The sequence below is a fragment of the Cucurbita pepo genome, chromosome LG01 (genome assembly GCF_002806865.2).
Source record: "Cucurbita pepo subsp. pepo cultivar mu-cu-16 chromosome LG01, ASM280686v2, whole genome shotgun sequence".
Taxonomy (NCBI): Eukaryota; Viridiplantae; Streptophyta; class Magnoliopsida; order Cucurbitales; family Cucurbitaceae; genus Cucurbita; species Cucurbita pepo.
Window position 1 is genome coordinate 16,529,368 of NC_036638.1, and position 26,081 is coordinate 16,555,448.

The following is a 26,081-nucleotide window of genomic DNA, read 5'->3' on the forward strand; positions in this document are numbered from 1 at the left end:
CAGGGGAAACAAGCCAGAAGAGAAGATAAAAATAGAATCATACTTGGCTTTTCCTCTCTTCTCCAGCTGAAATAGAACACGTTGAACTCCTAGAACAAGAGGATGTATATGCAATATTGGATATGGAAGATATCAAAAAAAGAAAAAGGTTAACAAACTTAATATCTCATCAATTTTCAGCTATCACAGAACAGATCTTTGAGATATAGTCAAAAGTGAAGCACTACAATATCAGGACAACAAGAGGATGTATGTTTTTGAATCAATAAGAGATGTGAGAGAAAGATAGAGAGAGAATGATCATACTTCTAGATTGAACTTGGGCATTTAAAAAATAAATGGTGGGAGTTCTATAATCTTACATGATGGAAAAATACTCGTCCTTGAGAATTTGAAGGGGATAAGTCCTACAATTGTAATATCAATGTAGTATTACATTTCAATAAAAGAATTCTTCATGGAGTCTTGTATCAATCTTAGCCTACATCTTTCCCGAAGAGAAGACAATGTGACGAAGAAATCGAATCAAGCAATCGCAAAGCAAAAACACGGTCAAGAGTCAACTGTCTCTTAGGTCAACCAAACCAGCAGCTTCCAGACACTTCAAATTCTAAAAATGTTAGTCTGAGTAGTAATTCCTAGAGTTGCTTGGAAAATTGTTTCAGGAAGGTTAAGCCTTAAGAAGGCTCACAGACACTACACATCAAGAAACAAAGCAAAGAATAGATATCACCTCATCACCGACTCTTTTACAAAGGATCGCCCACCTGAACTGCATGATCAAATATCAAAGCCAATATGAGATGCGCATATCAAAGCAGTGGCTGGAGAAATTTTTGCTACAATAGAACTCACACGTATTCGAGGCGAATATTCATGAACCGACGGTTTTCTCTGCTTTGCGACAAAGTAACAGAGCCTTCGATTATTTGGTCTTGTTCGACCTCTAATGGGTCATAGAAGTAGATTAATGTCTGCAAAAATAAACAAGATTAATTCTGACCAAAGCAACTTAACTATAAGATTAAGGCTAAATAATAACAACAGTCTACGGAAGTTTTGGAGGAACAAAGATCTCCACGACATTACCACACATTTCACCCCATTCCCGAAACACGCGAACATGTGGCTAAAAGATTTTTCGATCATTTTTTTCTTGTAAATAGTCTTTAGTTTCATATATCTTCTTTTCCATCCAAAAAATAAATCATAAATGGAGAAACCAAAACCTTAAGTCGTGCACCAATGTAGAAAAGGATTAAAGAAACATTTAAAATATTGAGTTACAATAATACGATGACATACCTGCTGCCAATGGGTTGGAGGGTCCTCAGGTGCCGTGGACAGTACAAGTGCTTCATTTGGATTTGCACGTTTCTTCCTCTGGCTACCATCATTCACTTGATTATCATCAGAAGTTGAGGGCACTAGACCATGCATGGCGGTAGCAGGCCCACAAAACTCCACATCAAACCAGAATGCAAAACCATGCAACGGAGCTGGAAATTAAAGAGCTTTTAATCACACAGGTACAAATTTGGAAATCAAAGAACACTATAGCAACGGGAAAAACTACGTATAAACAGCACGAGAATGGATCCGTGACATGGAAGAAAAAAGGTTTGCACTCTAAAAATACACAAACAATATATAATGAACCATGATTAGAATATATCCATATGGTCCTACTTAATGCAACACCCATGTAGTCCAAACTCCACATTGATATGTAAACAACACAAGGAAGATAAAAGCTAGAAGAATTCTCTACAGTGACTCCATGTGTAACAGCCCAAGCCCAGTGACTCCATATGTAACCGTCTAAGCCCACCGCTAGTAGATATTGTCCTTTTTGGGCTTTCCCTTTCGAGTTTCTCCTCAAGGATTTTAAAATACGTCTGCTGGGGAGAGGTTTCCACACCCTTATAAGGAATGATTCGTTCTTCTCTCCAACCGATGTGGGATGTCACAATCCACCCCCTTTGGGGGCAGCGTCCTCGCTGGCACACCATTCGGTGCCTGGCTCTAATACCATTTGTAACAGCCCAAGCCCACCGCTAGCAGATATTGTCCTCTTTGGACTTCCCTTTTGGGCTTCCCCTCAAGGTTTTTAAAACGCATCTGCTAAGGAGAGGTTTCCACACCATTACAAGAAATGATTCGTTCCTCTCTCCAACCGATGTGGGATCTCACACCATATATGACCGATGTGGGATCTCACACCATATCATATGAGAACCCAATATTACAGAAGTTCATGCATGAATGCCACTGCAAGTCAAGAGGGAAGAATGGCGAGAGAGACATTACCTCGCATCATTGACTTGAACTTGTAACTTTTTGTGACAGATTCGAGCTCGCCAATTGAAACCGTGAGGCAGTCTACATGCTTTACCTGTAAAGGTGAACAGATTGATTGTAAACATTTGTAAATTACTCTATCTCTCCCTGCCTCCCTCCATGTAAGGAATTAAATTTCTGTCACACCAAAAACTAATCTATCGCTTTTCAACTAAAGTTGTCAAAGGAAGGTTCTAGTCAGGTTGTTCCATTCTCTCTTCCATCATTGGACTTTTGAAAATACTTTTAAAGAACGCCATCACATTCTCTTTGGGTGGTTAATCCATCACAAGCTCCCTTGAAATTCTTGTTCTTTTTCCAAATTCAATTATAGATCTGATCAGCCAGCCACTTTTGTGTATAAAAAGAAAATTTAGAAACAGAGCATTATAATGATACATAGAAATTACCAAAAATAATGGAATACCAAAAAAACGTGAAGCATAAGGAAGGCAACTACTGAAGCCCTGATCAAATTCAGCCACAATGTCCCTCTCGGTACCCGTCGAGGAACGATGAGTGCAAGCTGTGGTACTTTAGGGAAGGAAACTTGCCAGCCAAAGAAAAAAAAAAGACTAACAGCTTTAAAAGAAACCTGCCTGCCAACTTAGCATGGCAGATATTTACAAGAAGCCAACACTTACGAACTCACTACAAGAGTGTTCATTATAAATCAATAACTACCTCTCCCCACAAGAAACGAAAAATTTATAATAAACAAATAGCATCCACATCCTCAGGTATTTCACAGCTTATGCATTAAGATCGCGTCATGAAAGACTGATAAGTTCTTGCCTTAAGTACAAAAAAAGAATCCATTCCGAACAAAAATTGTGATGTCATTAATGCATCATTTCTAAGCTATCTTCCATGAACTTTTTGTGATAAGCAACAAACTATAGCATCATCAAGAAAGGGTTACAGCCAAAAGGCTACAGAGAAGAGGAAACACCTAAAGCATCAAGAGGTTACAAGAAACAATCCCAATCAAGGTTAATAAAAAGCACTACTTTTGAAAACTCACATTTATCTTCACCTTTTAAAAGCAATCATGTGTCTTGAGAGATAGGAGGAAGATATATGATCTTATGTCAAGTTTTCCGCCTCCCTATGCACGTCAGTTTCTAAGGAGTTTTTTAATCATCTTTTAGGTCTTTATTTTTTTCTGCTTGGAGCCCTTTTAGGGTAGGTAGTTTAGACTCTGGTTGGCTCCCCTTTCTTGTCCATCTTTTTATAGGTCCTTTTATAATCTTTCACATTTTTTGTCAATAAAACCCTGTTTATCAAGAAAAAAGAAACGGCACTATTATCTAAGAAATCACTACTTTTCCTAAGACCAATCATTAAGTATGAAAGGGTAAATGTTGCTGAAAACACTTCTTTTGGCACCAATATCCATGCTTATATAATCAAACCTGAGTTGTTTTATGTACCTATTTGCCTTTTCAAGGTTGGAATTCTAGTTCATGATTTATATAATCAAACTGAAAAAGAAAGAAAACTTAGAATCCTCACCACTTCCGGCCATGTCAAAACATTCTCTCCTGATATTGTCTCAATCGATGGCTCTTCAAAAGCGCACTGTTTAGCTAATGGCAACATCGCTGACACTGCATACCCCCGCTCCCCCCAGCACCAGGGCAAGAAAAAGGAGAAAAAGAGTTAATTTATATCAACAAGAACACAGCACAGGGAACAAACGAACAGAAAATGTATAATTTATTTTCTTAAAAAAAAAAGGTATAATTTATGAATGTACAAGTTACATACGGATTTTCATTTAAATACTAATAAATACACGTCTCCCATGCTCTTAGTAGGAAAATATGAACAAGATTTACTAAAGAACAAAACAAAAGATTCGGAAGTCATGTAAGAGTATACAAAAATGTTGTTTGTTTTTTTAATAAGTAATTTTATAGAGTATAAAATTACAAAAGAGGGAAAAAAAATCCCAAGTCAATGGAGTAACAAAAAACCTCTCCAATTGGTAACAAGAGAAACAAAAGAATAAGATTTAAAGAGGGCATCAACTACACCAAGATATGGCTAAAAAAGAGATACTCTCCCAAAGAGCCTTGGCCTATCAATGATCCTTTTGCTGCTTAATATTGGCATGACCTCTTTAAACTCTTTAATCACCGGGTGCTTCCTAAAGCTCAGCAACTCTCTTTTGCTCATTTCAGGCACCTATTTTTCGACCAGAGCAATGGTGGCTCTTCAGGAAGATTCTCACCGTGGATTTTTTTTAGATTTGGATTGCTTTCCCCTATTTAGTGTTCTCTTTCAAGAGATTCCTGTAATTATGTTTTGTATACTCTTCTTTGTCGTGGTGCTCTCTTTCAAAATTCTTTTTGTACTTATTTTACCATCGAATTAACTTTATTAAGAAGGAAACAAAAATTTTATTGATGAATGAAATGTACAAAATAAAGCAAAAATCTCAGCCACTAAAGGTGGTTGCAAAAATGACCTTCAATTAGCGACTACGGAAGAAAGTTCATAACTAGTAAAGGTGGTGAGCATTTACAACCAAGAAAGGGCAGTACAAAGAAAATTGTCCGTAAAATTGTCGGACTAACTACAATGTTCTTCTAAAGAGGGTGGAACATGTTTAATAAGTTCAGTATGTGTTTTAACTATATCAATTCCTTCAACAAAAATAGCAGCACCAACCCTCAAAATTTCCAAAGATGCTGGAAAGTATCTAGGATGAATATCTGTTTCGGTTAGGTTAGGCAGTATTGGTTATATAAGCTCTAAAAGAAGGAAAGTTTTATAGTATATATTTACAAGAAAGAAAGAGATAATTTTTTAAAACATACCATGGTGCGATTGTGACCCTCACGTTACGACAAGCAAAGTGGCGACCCTCAAGTGGCGTCCATCCGACCACACGAAGGCCTAGACGAGTGCCATGATGTAACCGAGGAGGATGGTGCATCATCTAACACACCACATAGAGTGCGCATTAAAGAGTAGAGGAGACATAAGCAAGATAAGGGCCACGAGTAGACATGAGTGTCAAAGATAGGCTTGTTGAAGGGTCAGGTAGGGCTTTGGGCCTTAACCTCGAAAGTTGAGGTTCCAGAGGAAATTTGGGCATGCGGTTCTAGAGTCAAGCCTGTCCATATGAAATATGAATGCTTGCCAAATTTGGTGTCAATCGGACACTGGACGAACACTCCACGACACTTTATGACCGTCCACCAAAATGACGTCTATCCGAGAAGGATTGGAAATGCCTAAATATTTACCTTAGGAGGAGGCATGATGTCAGCTCTCCACCACCCATGGGCTCTGTGGCCTAAGTGAGCTACCTTGTGGCACATGTGTGTGTCACAGTGAGGGCGAGCGTTCTGAGACAAGTGTCTCAAGCGACTTCTTTTGAAATGGATCTTTCAAGGACAGTATCGACAAGGCATTTGTGTTGTCAAGCATTAGAAACAAAAACGGGTCAAAACCAAGACTCCCCCAAGCTCAAGAATGTCAGTTGCGACACATTAATGAGGAGAGTCCTTACCTGTCAAGCAAGACCAAGCTCATTTGCCAAGGGCTTGGAGTTCTAAATTGGGCAGATAAGATGCAACAGAAGAAACACCAAGTCGGGTGTCTTCCGGAGAACCATTCACATTAGAGGAATAGTGTCAATGGTTGCAAGTAGAGAAACCAATGGTCAGACAAGACAAGTGTCGGCCAAGTGCCAAGTTGAACACAACACAAGTCCTTATGGGGGGTAACCTTGCTGCAAAGAGGCAACCGAGTTTGAATAGAGGAGGACCCGAGTGAATGGGTTGCTCACGCCATGAATGTTCTCCAAAGTGCAAGCACATGTGTATTCCTTGAGTCACTGCCTCGAGCCTAAGGTGGGTGGTTTCACAAAAGGATCAAGACTAGCATCAGCTAGATAAGTGAGCATTAGCTGTATGTGGGCAAAGTAAGGTGGCTGTAGGAAGACCAGAGAAGTATCAAGGAAGAAATCGCCACATGAAGGTGACCAGTTGAAGAGTTGGCTGAAGTGTAGTGCCAACACGTAGTTGTGTTACAAGCTTTCAAACATTGCTACTATAAGGGTCGGTGCCACGATGAGTAAATGTCGTGATCGACTTGCGAGCCTTACCCCAAAGGGGGCACCGCTGTGTGTGCCTCCGAGAATACGATGAGTGAGGCAAAAGTGGCCAAGTTTGGAACACGCTCCCCCTAACCTAGGCAAGGATATGCAAAGCTAGTTAGCTTGCAGTGGGTTGTCGGGTGAGTCCCAAGCCACGTCCGAGAGAAGGGCAAGGGAGGCCCCAGAGGGGATAGCCCACAATCATTGGGCAGTTGTTTTATTGTGCTTATGTTGCGAGTCTCGAAGACCGAGGGAAGGTTCGTCAGTGGGATAGCTCATAAGTAGTGCGTAATTTTGTATTCATAAAGCACGTATTTCCAGCGGGTCCGTCAACAACCAATCCAAAGTCAGATCGTTGTCAAGGACGATACTGAGATTAAGTGGAGGAGAGTGTCACAATCCGTGGAGTGATTGTGCCCCTGAGTAAGTCATCGAGGACGATTCCTTGAGCCGAATGACTTGGTCTAATATAAAGGCAAGTTGGTTGTGTTGCAGAAGATTGAATATGCACGCACAAGGGGAGTGTGGGGCCGAACAAGCTTGGATTCAGCACAAATGATGTTCGATTGGCAAAAACAAAACTCGCCTAAGGTTCGACAAAACCATAAAGCCAGGCGAAAAATGAATATCGGGTTTCGGTTCCCCTCAAGGCTGGTCATGAGCGTGTCAAGATCACGACGCCGCATGGTTGAAAAAGTTCGACGTTGACACATGACACAACATCCAATTATTTAACCAATACCAAGAAGCTGTCGGTTTTAGAGAAGAAAATCTTCTCATTAATTTAACAGACCAAATTACTTATATATTCAACAAAGAACAAATAATTCTAGATAAACTGAGATATAAAAACAAAAGGCTAACTTATAAAAGCTGAAAAAATGGAACTCGAAGCTTTAACATGGACTTACTATCAATTCCATATACACTGCGCCAGAAATCAATGCTCGCACTGTATCGGTCACTGTGAGTGACAGGTGCCATGTACAACTGTGAGCAAGATAGACAGAATCAGCACTGTATCTGTCAAGCTACTCAAGTTTATAAAACAAAGCATATGCACACACACACGCACACACAACATAAAACAAGCTCTGATCCCAAGTATCCAACTACCCAAGGTTTTAGCACTGTTCCTTCTTTTCTGTCTTATATATTGCTTAAATTTTGAGATCATATATCGTACAGGTTTTCATTGTGTACAGGGTATGTTGATCATTTAAAGCTTTCCAACTTTGATAGCTCTTGCTGTTATTTCAACAGCTTTCATCTTTCTTAATGAAAGCTCCATTTCTCACTAAAAAAGAAGTACCAAACTAATCGGAGATAGAGGTTATGAATGCAAGGGGAATCTTTTTGTATAGCTTTTCATTTTGCACAGATCATTTGAAGTTTTCCAACATCAATAGCTGTCGCTGATCTTTTCAATGCTTTTGCATCTTTCTTGATGGAAGTTCCATTTCTCATTAAAAATGACTCAAAGATCCTACAGAAAAATAGGTAACATGCATGCTAATGGTGTAGACACATCTCATAGTCCAAGTGAAAGTAATGAGAACAAAGGGGCAAAAAAATTGCCACCATTGTTACACAATAGATCAAAACTGAAGATAATATAAGAAAAGCACGATACTGTTGCATTTGATGGCAGTATAAGGCCTCCAGGTTTCAACCACCGATCTCTGGCATAAATTATACTTCCAAGCATGCTCTGCAATAGTAATAACCCCACTATTCAATACAGAGAATAAGTAAAATTGGATCTTTCATGAAAAACATTGAGGTAAACTAGCAGATAAGGTAATTATTTCAGGTTCAAGCTTTACAAGTTGATGAACATAATCACCTCGTATAAAAGCATATATCCCATCCACTCAGAAATAATAACATCCACATCCTCATCAATTTGAACATCCTGCAAGGTTTTAGGAGGAAAAGTTCAACAATGTAATTGTTATTAATATTTTATTAATAAATTAATCAAATTTACTAAATAATAAATGGTAAACAACTAAGTAATCTATTAATGAATTTTGTATGAACTAATATTGAACCCATCTCTTTATCATGTACTTGTGATGCCAATAGGAACAGGAGGTCATCCATTCACAACTTTGAATGAAAGTAATATTTTGGTTTATTGTTTTTCTTATATTCAAAGAACTAAGTGAAAGAAACTGAAGAATACAGGGCCAACCATAGTAAAAAAACAGAGCCAACAAAAAATGGATCTACGAAAGCAGCCCAAAAGAAACCCAACAAATCTTAAACCTCCTGACAACTCCAGTCTAAAAGAATAAAACCTAAATCGATAACGAAAGTCATAAGACATGGACGTCCAAAGTCGTTCTTGGGAAACCAGAGCTGTAAAAACCTACCAACAAAGAGTGTAAGATGACACGTAGGTAGTATGATTGATATCTAAATCAAAACATGACGATGTACATCCCAACCCATTCCAAGAGAATTACTTGAAACAAACGCAACAAAAGAATTAGAAAATAAGGGAACCAAAACCAAGTGGATTGTTTAAAACTTGGTAACCAATATGAGTAATTCTACATCATTCATCATTCAATCTAAATCTCTGATTAGACATTTAGGGATTAGTTTCACCATGTCGTTGAAGATGGGCCACCTGAAATTTAAATGCGTTCCAAAAAAAGATATAATAGAAACATTTCTTTAACCAATTTAAAGAATGAAAGTACAAAATAAGGGATGAATCAAAAGCGCAAAGCAAGGAATCTAACGTTACAAAAGGGACTCCAATCATTAGCGGTTTTTCTTTTTTCTTTTTTCTTTTTATCAAATGATGGAAACATTTTGAACATATCAATTCTAGATTAATGAAGACTAGGAGCAACCAAATAGGAGTAAAGACAAATCTGCAACTTAAGAGAGCTCACCTCAACTCTACTATGCAATACAATAACAGTATCCGATAAATTATTAGCCTTAACAACCTCTGTGGCCTGCAAAGAAAAGCAAAATCAACTCAGACATAAAGTTCAAATTTTGCTTCTTCCATGATTCATAGATGTCTAACTAGGATCTTCAATAAAATTATATATTATAACATTAATAATATGACAATTACATGTACTGAAATATGCATGGATACTAAGAGTGAAACTGAGTGCATCGATATGTAAGAATGTAACGTATTACAAATTTACAATTGATACTAGTCCATTAAAAGAAGAATTAGTAAGAACAAAAAGTAGTTAGGCTACAAAATCTGAAACGTTGAGAGTTAAAAGTGATGCATGTAACCCCGATAGAATTAAAAAAAAAAAAAAAAAAAAAAAAAAAAAAAAAAAAAAAAAANAAAAAAAAAAAAAAAAAAAAAAAAAAAAAAAAAAAAGCAGAAGCGATTGCATATGATGGGTACTTACAGCTCAATAAGTTCAGTTTTTCCGGACATATCAAAATGACAAGACTCCGAAACACATGGTTAACTATATTTCCACTACATTGATGTCAAAAGCCTCCAACCTTGGACAGTAAACATCAAAAAGCACCCACAGAAGGGATAAGGAAAAGTCGATGCAACTTAAAGTTTTGGAACATTGATCGAGTGGTAAAATTTATTCTTGAGCAACCCAAGGGGGAAACCATTACAGAATTAAAAATCTAACAGACAGATTTTCTTTACAATTGAATATTCTTTAGTCAATTTAGCTAAATTGTTAATTTTAGTTAATCAATTAACTAAATACAACTAGACTAATAAATTCACATTGTCTTCTTACATCAGTTTCCAGAATTATACATGGGTGACTATGAATAAAATTCATACAAAGGTGAGGGATATTACATAAAGATTTTTCAGGTAGCAATAATCAAGAAAGTGGTAGCTGGAAACACGTTAGTGTTTAAAGCCCAAAAGCATATTATTTACAACCATAATAATAAGATTTCAATATCATACAAGAATAATACCTGCACTGCTATGTCACTTGCATCAACTGCATAAACCTGACAAAAGAGAGAAACAATGAGCATTCAAGAATGTTGTGGAACGATAAATATTTGTTACCCCAGATCTCAGATTAACAAATCAAGATATTTAAAAGAAAAAAAAGATTCATTATACGAATAAAAATTACATCAAGCGAAATCCCTACAAAAGTCTCAATATCTCTCCCAAAGGAAATATTCATCAATTTCAAGTGTCATTACACAATTTGTATTAATTACACTGGAGGGATAAGTACGAAAGGAAGAAAATAACAAACTCTACAAAGAACAATTAAACTTAGCCAATCATACTGCCTCTTCCAATCTTAAACTTGGCCAACAATACCACCTCTTCCAATCTTTACTCTGACCGTGAAACACCCTTTCGTCTCTCTTTCCATAAACCCAAAGAGTCGTTTTGACTACATTCAACTATAAAGTAATAGTCTCTAAAAATGATTCATAGTATTGTGTCTCAATCAAGAAGAAAGAATGTCCAAACACGGTCCATGATGTTCATTCTCCCATGTACGACCTACAACAAAAAAAACTTAAGCCTTCTTTAGAATTTTAACCTTCTACGACAAGGAACATAAAGGGGTTTTTGCAATATGATGATTACCCAAAATGAGAAGGAAAGAGTGGTAAGTGAATCCTTTAGAGGGATTGGGGGACAAAACCAAATAAGGCTCTCCTTTGCTTTCCATTACGAAAGATAGGGAATTTATATCAACAACACAACCCTTTATCTCACATATCCATCTTTCTCAACCAAACTCATGTTCTTTTCATTATCGTTTCTAGAAACTCCCCGTCAGCTATATCAAATGCGGCCATTCATCTCACAAACCTGTTCTCTGTCCCTCTTAACTCTATACTTTCTTCCAAATCATTACCAATTAGAACCAAGCCCACTTTGTCTTCCTTCAACAAAAGTATGTAGACATTTAGAAATTGAAGTTCTTTCTTTTAGACCTAGTAATTATGGGAAAACTTTTAGACCTACCAAATCATTACCAATTAGAACCAAGCCCACAATAATTACTAGGTCTAAAAGTTCTTTCTTGTTTATAGCACCATTCTTGAAATTCCTTCTCAATCCTCCCCTTCTTCTCCCGTTCCCCAACTAGTAAAGTCTTCCATCTGCTGGATCAATCAATTATACTCCTTTTCTATAATGTCCTTATCTAAAGTGCATTCCTTCTTTTTAATACTCAAGTCTTTTATAAACACCTTTAAACCTTTTATTTTCTCCATCAGCCTATACCCTACCCAATGCATCAATTAACAGCCGCACTATAATCCTGCCCACCAACCTTAAACTAACTTCAAAGGCTATGGATCTTGCATCAGTATTCACACACCGAAAAGGAGGAGGGCCCCAACAAAAAACTACTAGATTCTAACAAAAATGAAGTACGACTTAATATGCAACATGGTATTTATTATAAGGGGCAAAGTAGCCTTGTTAACAAAATACACAAAGATCTAGGTCTTTCTGCTCCAATCCGTTTATTAAAAGAAACAAAAAAAAGTGAAGCATTATCTAACACCATTTTCACTTTTTAAAATTTTCTTCTTTAAAAAAAAAAAAACATTCTTTTCTGTTCAAAGTTTGGATAATAAAACATATCAAGCTTTGATAGTAATGGCCACTCCCTTGTGTTTCACTTCATAAATGTTTCAATTGTTAATGATTGGACAATCTTTAATCGAAAAGGTACGATGAAAATGGGCTGCTGTTAGTGATTGAATTTCAAGGAACTGGAGTTACAAGAGACGTCTGGGGATCCTAGAGAGAGATGCCAGGCCAGCTCAACCAATAATTAAAAAGTGCAAATACCTCACCATTAGAAAAGCTAATAGTCCAAGTAAAATTTAAAAACAGATTCCCGCATTGTGCCAATAATGTTTTTAGGAAAAGAAAACACATTTAGACACAAGATAGCTCACCCGCCTAGCACCAGCCTGAGCACAAAATATGGAGAGGATACCAGTGCCACAGCCAACATCCATTACAACCTGTATTCAATTTAGTAAATAAACAGGAAAATGAGCACAGATCCAAATAGAATCCAGAAATGGATATATTATGCTATACACATGAAAGACTAAAGTTTTGACCCTGTTTTGATAGAGTGAAAAAACGTAGAAAGAAAAAAAAATCCAAGAAAAACATGGAAGCCCTGTTTGATTCCAGATTNAAAAAAAAAAAAAAGACTAGTAGCAGACTGTTTTTCTTTGTTGGGTGGCTTAAATATAAATGAAACTTCCTCATAGGATGTTAAATCCTTTAATGTATCAACTCCATTTTAAAGCAGGGAAGGGCCAAGTATCTACTTTTTCGGTGTTCATATAATTTTTTATTTAAAACCCAACTTTCATTGAAGAAAATGAAAGAAAAAAAGACATGAGGGCGGCTCAAAAAGGAAAGCGGAAAACAGAAGAAGCCAAAAAAACAAAAACTTTCATTGTTCGTATAGTGGCAAGTGTTTGAATAGACTTCCAGAAATTTTAGTGTTTCTTGAGCATTCGATAAACGGACAAAGGATAATATTTTCCAGCTACCTTGTGGAATAAACTTTAAAAGTAAAGTGAAGCTTTTATTTGTGGTGTTTTGTTTCAAGTTCGTCCTTGTCCTTCTTCTTATAACGTAATTTTTCCCAGTTAGAAGGCATTTTCATAACATTTTGGTTCTCCAACAAGTCGAGTTCGGGTATTCATAATATGAAATTATAATTTCCTGTATTTAGGAGGAATATGTCTTCTCCTAAAGGAGAATGTCTTTTCGTTATCCATCTGTAACTTTTAAGTCATTATTGAAAAATTATATTTCTTTTATTTAAAAAGAAAAATAAAAAGACAAAAAAAAAAATGGATTGAAACTATTTCATTAAACACATGGCAAAGAAACAGATTTGATAAATTTCAGCACAAACATATTACTTTGCCAGCAATATAACTCTGATGTTGCATAATCGCCGCCCTATAAGTTTCAGTCCGCACGCTATCCTGAAAATAGGGATTTCACGATATCTATCAATATAAAGAAAGAACAGCACACGAATGGAGTAGAATTTCTAAATTTACACGCTTGCATGTTTTAGCTAATATAATTCATTCATTCTAAATAATTAATATACATTCATAAATATAAAAGAAAAAACTTAAACCTTTAGAAAGACTACTCTTAGATGCAGTCAAAAGAATAATGGAGATATGGCAAGAATTTTTGTGGCCATTTCAGAGTGTTATTCCATCTTCTACAATGAAGAGCCATGCCAATACATCTCCAAGCCTTTTTCTTTAAATTCGGCTATTGGGATTCAGTGGAATTTCAAGAATACGGCTGATATGGATGCCTCACTTTATGTGATGTCTTTAAACAATTTTGCATGATCTTTTAAAAGGGTTGCAACGGAAGTATATCTGAAACTGTAACTCAGGTTCTTGAGAACTTTTTTTTATAAAGGAGACAATTAAAGACAGATAAACAGTGTCTCTACCTTTTGACATATCTTGACAACATTTTCTCTCTCAAAACCAAAATACTAGACTTCAGAAGCTTGGTCAACCCAGTCCCATCACCATCAGCTCCTTATTTGGTGTTCTTATAGCCGAGGACCAAGGAAAATATCAATTCTCAAGAGCTTTGTATACATATATGAAAGAGGTCAACAGAAAGTGTAGGGTCTTTCATCAGTATGTCTTTCTTCAAGGTCTTAATGCCACTTACGGTAGTCTAGCAAAGTTATCCTACATGTTGCCCCGAGTCACAACCTAACTATGAAGAGAGTAGGTCGTGACTCTCGCGTTACGACAAGAGAAGTGGAGCCCATCCGACCACACGAGGGCCTAGACGAGTGTCATGATGCAACCGAGGAGGACGGTGCATCATCAATGTTCGGTTGGCAAAGACAAACTTCGCCTAAGATCCGACAAAGCCACAAAGCCGGACAAAAAATGTATATGGGGCTTGAATTTTCCTTAAAGCTGATCGTGAGCGTGTCAAGATCACGACGCCGCACGTTTAAAAAAGTAGGACGGTGACACTCCGCCCCCAATTGGTGTGTCCTTGACAAGACAGAAGGAAATGGTTTATCTATATAAGAGCCAAAACTCAAAATGGAACATTGGCCAAGTGGGGAAGGGAAAAAGTGAAGGGACTACATAAGCTAACCAAACTAGTGTATATAATAAACGGTCTAAAGTCTGTAATATAGCGATAATAGACTAAAAATTCTTGGGAATCAAGCATATATAAAACCCATTTCCACTATAATCAAGAACATCATTCTGAAAATAAGCCTCAAAACACCCCCACAGCATCCTCCCAACCGATGTCCTAACTTCCTTCCAAGTATCCCAAAGTTCCACCGCTCCAAATAAAGGACAAAATTAATATCTCAAATTGACATCGTCTAGTAAAACGCATCAGCAATTATCACAAATAGAGAACAACAACCGAAACTGACCTTGATCATTTCTTCATGAATACCAACGTGCGAGTACGATTGAAAGTAGGCCATGTCAAAATCGGTACAAGGAAGTCCCTCCACTTGCTTCATCTGCTCATCTTCAGAAACCCTCACTCCGCCGCCATTGGAGGACCTGCTAGCTCTTCCCCGGCGGGGGCGGCCTTTCTGGACGGTTCCAGGCCGCTTTTCGGAGGAAGAGTCGCCGTGGTGGAAGCCGTTAGAGTGGCCGGAGTTGGAATACATTTTCCGAGGCTTCTTGGAGCTGTCTTTGTGTAGTCGGAGCTGGGAATACAGTAGTGTAATTAAGGTGTGACGTTCTTCTTGCAATATAAAAGCGAACGAGAAAGGGCGGGCGCAGATCAAAATGTTGTCTCCCAGACGACATGTCGAATTATTTTTTGTCTTTAAGGAATTTTAATTTTAAAAACAATTTTATTTATTTATTTATTGAAATTTAAATTTTTAAAAATTAGATTGATTAAGGTTGTAATTATTTCTTTCTTATAAAATTTCATTATTTTTACTACAATATTTTATACCATTTTATTCTATTTCTATAATTCTTTAAAAATAAAATATTAAAATTAAAAATAAACTGTTCATTTAAATATATTTCATTATTAAAGAGTTTTTTTTTATTTATTTATTTAGAATACGAGATAGAATTAAAATAGAATAAATCTTCCAATTTAAAAGAAAAAAAAGGGTTTTTTTTTTGTTGGAAGAAATAAAACTCGTAGCATAGCATATGTCAAGTTTTGTCACGTACTCTGAGGTTTATAATATCGTCGTCTATGATTAATTTGCGTGTGCAATCGGCTTTTTTTTTTTTTTTTTTTTTTTTATTTTTTTAAAGCTTAAAAGTTTTTTTTTATAGTTTTTTTTTAAATAAAATTATTAATGAANTTTTTTAAAATTATATTATGCTTCAATTCTACTCTAAATTTTTTACGAGATCTTCTACTAGGATTAGTTTAAAATTTTCGAAAATTTTTAAATTATTTTTAATATAATGATTTTTCACGGTTTTAGGTTATTTTTTATAAGTTGAAATTTGTCACAGTGAATGTAGTAGAAAACCGGAAGACATGCCTGTTTATCTAGACCAAAACTTTTAACCTCTAAATTTGAGTTTGAAATCTATTCCGCTCTTAAATTTCAAAACGAGCTTTCTTTCTGGATGTTTGAGAAATAAATCGTCGTAAAACTAAGTGATTTGTGCTAGACTAGAAAAGTACAAGACAATTTTCCGTTTATCAACTAAGAATCATAAAACGTGGTGATTATAATATTAACTTCAAGATTTCAGAGACCAAATAAACATTAAACTCAGACATAAGAACCGAAAGTTTATTTTCCACAAATACCCTTTTGATCGTTCAACGTTCAAGTCTACCAATCAAACCATGATATTTTTTTTTTTTTTGGTTAAATTAGTTTAATTTAAAGTTTTATTTTTAATAAAAATAAAATATTAGTGTGTAAAAATATTTAATTATTTATTTTCAAACATTTAATTAAGATTTATAATTTAATTTTAATAACTATTTTAAAAAATTACCTTTAAAATGATTAAAAATTATTTTAAAGAATAATTAGAGTATATATATAATAAAAAGTAATTATAAAAATAAATAAATAAATATATATATATATTTATAACAAAGCTCTTTATAATTCAACCCAAATTTAATTTAATTTTAAATATTAGATTTAACTAATAAAAAAATTTAATCATCAAATAAAAAACAAGAGAATTCAACAGATCTACGAGAGTCATCAATGATCAACAAAAACAAACTCCGTTTAGTCCAATTCTTCCACTCGTTTTCCTCTCGATTCCCCTTCGCTCTAAGAATCTCTCTGATCAATTTGTTCTCCAGAGATATCTCTCAAATTCTTAATCCCTCGGATTCCATCTTCTTCAACAATCGTCTCTTCAATCTCCGCATTCGCCATTGGCAGCCATTGTTGAACACTTCACAGAATGAACAGAGTTTCCATTATCATATACATTACAGTTGCCATTCTTCTTTTTCTTCTCATTTCCCACTCGCCCAAGAAAACCCCAGATCACCGCCATCGCCGCCTCCATCTTCGCTCCAACTTCACTTTTGACCCTTCGCACAATCGCAGACACAACCATCACGAGGCGGTGCCGTTCGACCCTCTCGTCGCCGACATTGAGCGCCGTCGTGAAGACCGGCAATGGGAGAAGCAATATGTGGAAGAACACCATCCAGAGATGGCTGCGCATTTGACGGAATCGGCCCCTGGTGAAGAATCGCAGCCCGAGTGGGAGGATTTTGCGAATGCCGAGGATTATATCAATGATGATAATAGGTTCAATGTGACCGATCGGCTGACGTTGCTGTTTCCGAAGATTGATATTAATCCACATGATGATTTTGTCACTGTCGATGAGTTGACTGAGTGGAATTTGCAGCAGGCCGAGAGGGAAACTTTGCATAGGACTCGAAGGGAGTTGGAGACGCATGATAAGAATCATGATGGGCTTATTTCGTTTTCAGAGTACGAGCCCCCCAGTTGGATTCGCAATTCAGGTCTGTTTTTCTTGAAATGCTATTGGATTTTAGTTTCATGTATGCTCGACAATGAATTGGCGACTCTTTCTTCTTGTATTGTTCAATTCTTCCTCATTGCGAATTGCTATGCTGTGTAGAAAGATATGTTTATCCTGTTCAATCTCTAGGACTAAGAGTTTGAAAACCCCTTTGATCGATTTCTTAAGCGATAAGTATTTTGACAAAAACAAATGTAATTGCCCCACATATGATGCAGATTCATAGGAGTTTTTCCATTTGTTTTATGTTCCTTTGTGTATTACTCATTATTAAACTGTTCATCAGATAACAATTCCTTTGGGTATGATATGGGTTGGTGGAAACTTGAACATTTTAATGCATCGGATGCGGATGGAGATGGTCTTTTGAATTTGGCCGAGTTCAACGAGTAAGTTTTTAGTATTTGTGGAGGCTATTTTTGAGGTGAACACGGAAGGCTTATTGGATGTTTTAATTGAAATACATATGATTTTTCTTCATCTCTGGATTTTTAGCTTTCTGCACCCAGCTGACAGCAAAAACCCAAAGCTACTTCATTGGCTGTGTGAGGAAGAAATAAGGTAATGAAACTTTATGAAGCTATGTTCTTAACAGTTATCGCAAATTTTCTCAATGTTTTATTTCCGTTAGTTTCAAAGCCTTTTATCAACTGCCTTTGCATTAGCATGTTCAGTTTCTCTTCATGTCTGCTAAATCTACCATTAGCGTTAAAAATGACTTTAGTCTATGGAGGTTCTTACTGAGAGCATTTAAATAAAGACGTTTGATTTTCTATAATTTCATAATATATATCTCATTTTGGTTATTCTTGAACCTCCCATCGAACTTTGGAATTAATTCGTTTCATGTCGAGAAGAACCATTTAATGCTTGATTCAAGTGACTTGAACTATGATAGATATATGATGAGAGGTCCTTGCTTTTCTGTTGTTCTTACTGAGAGCATTGAAATAAAGACGTTTGATTTTTCTATAATTTCATAGTATATATCTCATTTTGGTTATTCTTGAACCTCCCATTGAACTTTGGAATTAATTCGTTTCATGTCAAGAACCATTTAATGCTTGATTCAAGTGACTTGAACTATGATAGATATATGATGAGAGGTCCTTGCTTTTCTGTTTTGTGGAGTTTTGTTGGCTGAATTATTTTTTTCCATATCTATATATTAAATACTTTTTTTTAACAAGGTTGCACGTACTTTAACTAATCTTAATGGGACAACCACTTGACTCTGCTACATTTGGTTGCCTGACACATAAGATACTCATAAGGGGATAAAAGTGCGGAAGAGGGTGATAAGGAATCCATCTATAAGTTAAGAAGGATTACAAAAACCTTCTCCAATTGCGTTTATAAAAAAAGAGTCATCATTACCAAATTACTTGGCTGTTGCACTCCAAAAGGAAGCTTTATAATGAATGGCTACCCGAACCTTCTGTCGTCTTACCTTATTGAGAAAATTTTATGGTTTCTTTCAAGCCAGTCTTCACAAATAAGAGCTCTGAACCTGTTCTCTTGAGGAATCTTGGCTTTCCTTTTCAAAAAGAGGTAAAAATGCAGTTGCCATGGAGATTGCCTGAAGGTAGTGGAGAAACTCCAATTGGATACCAAAACTATCCAACAATGTTCCAAAGATTTTCAGGCTATGCAGCAATATAGGCTTTTGTTCTATAACCAAAGATAACAACGACTAAGAGATAAGGCCCAATAATGATTTTTAGTCTTTGAATAACCCAAGGTGGATTTATCCCTCCCCTTAGTGAAGATTGCAAGAAAAATGTTTACTCTTGGGAGTTTGAAGAGACTTTCTTCAAGTAAGGACTCTATATTCCTTAAACTCCTAGAATATGATGGCAGTATAATGCCTCCAGGTTTTAACTGCCATCAAATGCTCTCTAAAGTCCGCATCTGTTTTTCACGGTGATTGTTTGTGATGTGCATGCGGGAAATCAGCTCATTTATCTCCTTATTACAGAAAAGCCTTCTGAAATCAGGATTCTAAGTATTAGAAACAATGCTCCGATGCTCTTTGGCTGCAGTAATTTACTTCAGCCAGATTATCTAATCTTGGAAGGAGAAGTTTCAAAGAAATCTTTGCTGCCAAGGCATGGTTCTCTAATTTTTAGTTGCCGGTGGTTTTTCGTTAAGTTGGTGCACTTCTCTTCCTTTTTGAACCAACTCAACTCATCGTTTGCTTTTGGGCATCTTGTCTAATAGGCTTGAGGGTGATCTTTCCGTCAGACAAATTGTCTTACCCAAGTCTGAGAGGAAATCAGAATTTAAAGTCAAAATCTATCTGGGAACTGAAAGGCTCTGTACTAACTCTGACACTGCAGCTATTTGGCTGGTTTTCTTGGTTCAGTACTTGGGTTACTGGGGGAAGATGAAGGCCATTGGGAATCAAGTACTTTTGTCTGCCAGACACAAGTCTTTTTGCCATTCTCATGAATTTAACTTCCACAAATTCCTGGCGATATATACATAGTATAATTCTTCTTAGTACGTTTTTATTTGAACTGTGAGGAGTTTTCTATTGATCCTTCTCCATTCTGAGTTCAGCTGGTAAATATCTAAAATATTATCTTTTCTCTGACGTAAGCTTCTAGTTCACTTAGTGGAGTAACAAAACTGCAACATTTTGTTCCCATCTCTTCAAAGATTTGGAGAAAGATTTCCAATTTTTACCTCTACCATCCTTTCTAGGATTTCATCTCTCCATTTTTTGAATTTGATGAAAACTATCGCTCTATTCTCTGGACAGACTCAGCATTCTAGCTTCATCAGCACTCTCACATCAAAGCAGTGTTTTGTTGGTTGGAAAGGATTTAACACACATCTTATAATGTATCTGTGGATCTCTTAAGACCCTTTAGCCGTTTTTCATTGACGCATCTACTCAAAACAACTGCCATTGTTTCCAAATCTATTTGCAGTATCTCCTTTGAACTGATCTTAGTCACACCTGTTTCTTGTGTAGCTTGTCTTCCTTTTGCTCGTTGTTTCTTATCAGTTCTTTCATTGCAAGGGATGTATTCTTCCCGCTTGATATTATTCCTCTCTTATAATCTCTACATTGAAATCCTTCCAAAGGCTCAGGAATTACTATTTCGCTTATCATCTCTCCATTGAAATCCTTCCGAAGGCTTGGGAATGATTACCTATTTTTATCATCTTTTGATGATTATTTCTGATTGGAAGGCTCTGTTCATGCAGTTTTTTCTTTCCTTCTTGTAATTACTTCCTTCTATGGCTTTTAGGCTGTGTCCCTGGCCGGTTGGTTGCCGTTTCTTCTATCCGCATGTACCTTTCTTCATTTCTTGTAAGTAGATTCGTTCTGTCAACTCCAGTTCAGAGGGGATAGGCAGGATATGTTTCTTCTCATTGTTTTATAGTTACTATTGGCAAGTCTCCTCAGCCTCTGCTGATTAAGGAGAAAATGGGCTTGGCTGGAAGAGGATGACAACATGAGAGAAGGAGATGAAGAATCAAATTGTATCAATTGTTTTTTCAGTAGGCAGGTAGGTTATGTTTCCTTCCATTGTTCCATAGTGATGAACTGTTGGCACCAGCACCCTCAGCCTTTGCTGGTTAAGGATAAAACGGGCCCAGCTAGAAGAGGATGGTAACATGAGAGAAAAGGAGATGAAGAAGCAGATTGTATCGATTATTTTCAGTTTCCCCCTAATTTATTAGAAAACAATAAAGAAAAAGGAAAAAGTGGACTGTGAAGAAACAGGTGTTGTAGAATTCCATTATGGTTAAAGCTCAAAATCACAACAGTTGGGAGGCATAATCAAGGAGCTTAGCTTGCTCTATGTTAACGTCTACAAGAAAAATATTACTTTCTTAGAGTATCTTTTCTCTGAACCAACGTGGTAGCTCCTTCTCTAGCAGTTCTCTCAAAATCTAATTGTAGGCCTCGAACTCACAATGAAAGAAGCATTTTTAGTTCAATATTTTTAGTACATATATGCATATGGTAATGTTACATTTCACTATGTAAATTATATATATATATATATATATATATATATATAGTATGGTAATAAATGTTATTTTCTTATAACATGTGTTGGGCATTTTTGTTAGGATAAATAAATTCATTACCAATCTCGAATAAATTTTTGTTGTGGATAGTATCTGCATTGCCAAATCTATAAGCATTCCCTTTCTTGTACATTTTTTCGTGGCTTCAATGAAATGTATCTTATAAATAATCTATGAAGAAGAAACAATAGGGCTCACATACATGTTTTTTTTTTCAAGCTTAATTTATTTACTGTTTGCAAGCTTAATTTATTTGGAAGGGTGTAATCCTATGGTTTGGGGTTTGGCATTTCAGCACCTTTGCTAACTAGCCAATTTGTGTGTGGCCTTGTAGGGAGAGAGATTCAGACAAGGACGGAAAGATTAACTTCAACGAGTTTTTCCATGGACTCTTTGACATGGTGAGAAATTTTGATGAGAATCACAATTCTTCACATCATTTAGAAGATGCTAGGGATGGCCCCGCCAGAAACTTGTTCAACGTGCTAGACAAAGATAATGACGGGTAACTAAATTTATGATGTGAACAGCTTCATACATGGAAACTGCAGAGTTCCTTGGCAACTTTAATGATTTGTTTGTGTTATTTTTTCTCATAGATACCTTTCTGATGAAGAGCTGCTACCCATAATCGGAAAAATCCACCCTACAGAGCATTACTATGCAAAACAACAAGCGGAATATATCTTACAGCAGGTACTCATGCATGACAAAATTTTGAAACCCAGATGAAATTTGAAGAACTTTTTGGCCTTGTTGTTATGATATTGCTTGGATACTGCACACATTAATGGAATAAACAATCATCTTGTAATAATACGCCCTTGTCATTAGACTCTCATGTCTGGCTGCATAAGTATTTTCTTTACTTTTGACCAATCATCCACCCATGCATGATGCATTAAGATTTATGTAAAAATCATTTTTAGAACGATTAAAATCAGTCATTAAAACACAACTATTCACCAAAGATTTCCTGTTTGAACATTGTGTAATACTGCTGCAGCAAGAGATTTCAGTTTCCTCTTGATTCATTTTATCTTTTAATGTATTGTATAGCATAATTGTTTATGTTATTTGTTCCTCGTTGATTTTGATCTGATATACCAAGTTTTTCTCTCAGCCAAAGAACATTAATATATTGTATGACATGATTTTATCTTTGGCATTTGATATAGAAAAATTTTCTTGCGAATGTTTGTTATCTCAATTAGAAAACATTACGCCTAGATCGGAATAAGCCTGGAAAACATGTTCTTCATGCCGAGTGAGCGAGTATGTCTATTGATCAACAACTCCTTTGGATCTCTACTTTTCAGGCGGATGCAAATAAAGATGGACGTCTCACCTTGGAAGAAATGATTAATCATCCATACGTATTTTACAGCGCCATTTTCAACGAAGATGACGAGGATGATTATGATCTCCACGATGAGTTTCGTTAAGTTCTTTCCAGTATGGTCGAACTTTTTCGGACAAGACCAGCCACGATGACCTCTTGATAGTTTGTTGCTGTAGCAGGAGTAGTTGATAGGCTAGTGGTAGAAGAAAATGGAGTTTTTCGCTCCACGAAATCAGGACATAGAGTTCGAAGTCTTAGTCAGCAACTTTGAGGGGAGCATTGGATTTGAAATGCTGGTCTCATTCATTACTGGTTTAACCTTCTTCACCCATGTCTGCCCATTGGTATCCTCATTTTGTAGCATATGAAACTCTCATCTTGTCTGAAGATGATGATGATGATGATGATCCATACCTTAGATCATAGACATTTATTTAATTTGGTTGCTAATTTTTGTTTAGTTCGGTGTCGTCGGGGTATAGAATTATCATTTAATCGTGTTATTTGTTACTAATTTACTGTTTATGGATCCGAATTTTCATTGATTCAATGCTTAAATTTTCTTCTGAGTTCTGAAGCTTATGGCTTTTGAAAAGTGGGCTACAATTGTATGTACTTTTGTTTGCTTTGCAGAAATGATGCTGTAGTTGATTCTTTGTTGGGGGCTCTATAAAATGTCAAAATTTAAATAATTGCATTGAAGTAATTTCAGTAGATTATTTTAATGTCCTTATTAAGAATTATGGAAATTTAGAAGTGTTTTATGTTCCTAATAAGTTTTATACGTAAAACCATCGTATAGAGAACGCAAACATGCTTGAGAACTCCCACTCGAGCGATTTTACGGGGTCTTCGACTATGCAATGATATTACTAACTGAGAGGAAAGTTAAGACTCATAAGCCAAGTTTTATCGATAGACATGTAACAATTAATCGTGCTACCTCGATGGAATAGTTGAGTTGAACGCCTAGTACGTGTACTTGCACGGTGTTTAGTTACCTACAAACTCCATGTTTTGATATTATTTTGTGAAATCTATGTGTCACTTCAACCTATTTTTTGTCGGTCATATACAAGAGTGGAGGAGGTTGACAAATTTTCAAGATCTAAAGATATTTCCTAACCTACTCCCATTTGGGCAAAAGTAGGATGACGTCAAGCCATTAGAATCCCATCAACGAGGGAGTAGCGTTACATCCTTATCTTTAGGGGGAAAATCTAGGCAACATAGGTTCAAGCCATTAGAATCCCATTAACGAGGGAGTAGCGTTACATCCTTATCTCTAGGGGGAAAATCTAGGGGCAACATAGGTTGGTAGCAAAAATCGACGTTAAGTCATTAACAACAGTGAATCAAACAGTCTAATGCATATAAAGCAAAAAGCATAACGGATGATGATACAATAATAACAACAACAATAATAAACATAACCGTCTAACGCATATAAAGCAAGAATATTATTTCTTTTAGAATCTTAATGATAATCAATATCTTATCCACCAACTTATGTTTAACGTCAACAGAGGGAGAAAACCCTTTGTTATACTCCTCTCACTCATTTTATTGACCAAAATGTTATTTTCTTTCTAAAATATTACCATCACTCAAATGAAAACAAATCTATTATGTTAGCAACAATTCACTTTTTTTACAAAATAAACGTTTTTTAAGATCACGATGACATACGAGAGACGTAATTATAAGACAGCTCGAAGCAGAAATTCGAATCTTTAACCTCTTGATAGAGCAATGCTCCGATTGATAGCTCAAATCTCTCGTGTTTTATATTAACGAGAAAACTTTTTATCAACCGCTAAAAAATTGAAATCGTTTGATTTCTTTCGCAAACTTCCAAATGCATATAACTAATTAATCGAGCAAGTTGCTTCATTCGACAAATTTGAGTCAAATAAAGCAATCAATCTTATCCAATTACAATCTTATACGATTCGCGATCAAGATATTACTATCACTTTCTTTAAAAGTCGTATGTTAGACAAATTTAATATCGATAAAATAAAATAATCGTTAAAAATTCATAATTTTTAGGAGAATTTTCTAAGTATCAAATATTTTTAAACCCTAAAAAAATCCAAAGGCACTTCATTTACAATATTCAACTTAGCCTAAAGTTGAATTTTCAAAGATGACTTTTAAAAGTAACTTTACCAAAAGTTCTTCAATCAATAAATGATGCTTATTTTGAATATATATATATATATATATATATATATAACGGATAACAAAAACAAAGAACGGTTATTAAATGGGTCTGAAAGAATTATTCAGTGGGATCCATGAAATTAGAAGTTTATCTAAACCCTAAACTCGATTATATTTTAAAATTTTACACTGAATGTGAGATCCCACATCGACTAGAGAGGGGAACGAGTGTCAGCGAGGACGTTAGCCTCAAAGGGGAGGTGAATTATGAGATCTCACATCGGTTAGAGAGGAGAATAGAGCATTCTTTATGTATAAGGGAGTATAAACCTCTCTTTAACAGGCACGTTTTAAAAACCTAGAGAGGAAGCTCGAAAGGGAAAGTCCAAAGAAGACAATATCGGTTAGCAATGGGATTGGGCCGTTACACTAAACTTAAATGCTTCCCTTAAACCCTCGACCCTAAACCCTAAACCCTGTACTCAAACTCGACCGAAATCAAATTCAAACAAAGGGCGATAATGAGAAAGGCAAGGGAGGGAGGTTGAGGACAAAGAAATTAGGGCAACCCATATGATCCCACACATAATTAAAGCCTGCCTGTGTGTACCACCGGTCACATACTTCCCATAATTGGTCCCCTCCAACTTTTATCTCTCTTTTCTAACAACTTGTACAAACCCTTTTTTTTTTTAAAAAAAAAAAAAAAAACCTATTTACCTCATTTTTAAAAAAATTATTTCCACGCTGAATGAGACCTGACGTAATCAAGGATTCATACGACGGTTTCCAAGAGGAACTATGCAACTACATCATTATTTTCCATCTTTATCGATCTGGGCATAGCTCATTTAGTTAAAATATTACGTATCCTACCCGCTATCCGGTTGGACAGTAATGGGCGGAGAAGGGCAATCACTCATTTTTAAAATCAGCATTCTTAAAATCAAAGAGGCAGACAGAATTCTCCGCTCTCCGCTCTCCGTCCTGGTTGCCCTCCTATCAACCTCTCTTTTTAAAAAATTATTCCCGCACCGAACGGGACCT

At 36.0% G+C, this 26,081-nt stretch overlaps 2 protein-coding genes across 2 annotated transcripts; one reads left to right on the top strand and one right to left on the bottom strand.

Moving 5' to 3' along the window:
* Positions 1–286: 286 nt before the first annotated feature.
* Positions 287–15,220, bottom strand: LOC111802214 (probable protein arginine N-methyltransferase 6). Its single transcript, XM_023686503.1, has 13 exons — positions 14,890–15,220; positions 13,361–13,426; positions 12,368–12,436; positions 10,397–10,432; positions 9,361–9,426; positions 8,298–8,366; positions 8,085–8,162; positions 7,363–7,441; positions 3,856–3,950; positions 2,311–2,395; positions 1,306–1,499; positions 856–974; positions 287–772 (listed from the first exon to the last, which is right to left on the bottom strand). The coding sequence occupies exons 1-13, from the start codon at positions 15,133–15,135 to the stop codon at positions 730–732; spliced, it is 1,245 nt and encodes a 414-aa protein (XP_023542271.1). The 5' UTR covers positions 15,136–15,220; the 3' UTR covers positions 287–729.
* Positions 15,221–16,660: 1,440 nt separating this feature from the next.
* LOC111798134 (calumenin-like) lies at positions 16,661–23,446 on the top strand. Its single transcript, XM_023681115.1, has 6 exons — positions 16,661–17,456; positions 17,763–17,865; positions 17,972–18,037; positions 21,861–22,031; positions 22,126–22,222; positions 22,846–23,446. Exons 1-6 carry the CDS (start codon positions 16,880–16,882, stop codon positions 22,969–22,971), a joined length of 1,140 nt encoding a protein of 379 aa, XP_023536883.1. The 5' UTR covers positions 16,661–16,879; the 3' UTR covers positions 22,972–23,446.
* The last annotated feature ends 2,635 nt before the right edge of the window (positions 23,447–26,081 follow it).

Bases quoted from the DNA above. Each gene is read 5' to 3' on its own strand.
- LOC111798134 (XM_023681115.1), top strand. From the start codon at position 16,880: ATGAACAGAGTTTCCATTATCATATACATTACAGTTGCCATTCTTCTT. The intron at 18,038-21,860 runs GTAATGAAACTT...GTGGCCTTGTAG, and splicing joins CTGTGTGAGGAAGAAATAAG to GGAGAGAGATTCAGACAAGG. The intron at 22,032-22,125 runs GTAACTAAATTT...TTTTTCTCATAG, and splicing joins CTAGACAAAGATAATGACGG to ATACCTTTCTGATGAAGAGC.
- LOC111802214 (XM_023686503.1), bottom strand. From the start codon at position 15,135: ATGTATTCCAACTCCGGCCACTCTAACGGCTTCCACCACGGCGACTCT. The intron at 7,442-8,084 runs GTATCGTGCTTT...TCTTGCTCACAG, and splicing joins TACTGCCATCAAATGCAACA to TTGTACATGGCACCTGTCAC. The intron at 1,500-2,310 runs GTAATGTCTCTC...TTTAATTTCCAG, and splicing joins GTTCAAGTCAATGATGCGAG to CTCCGTTGCATGGTTTTGCA.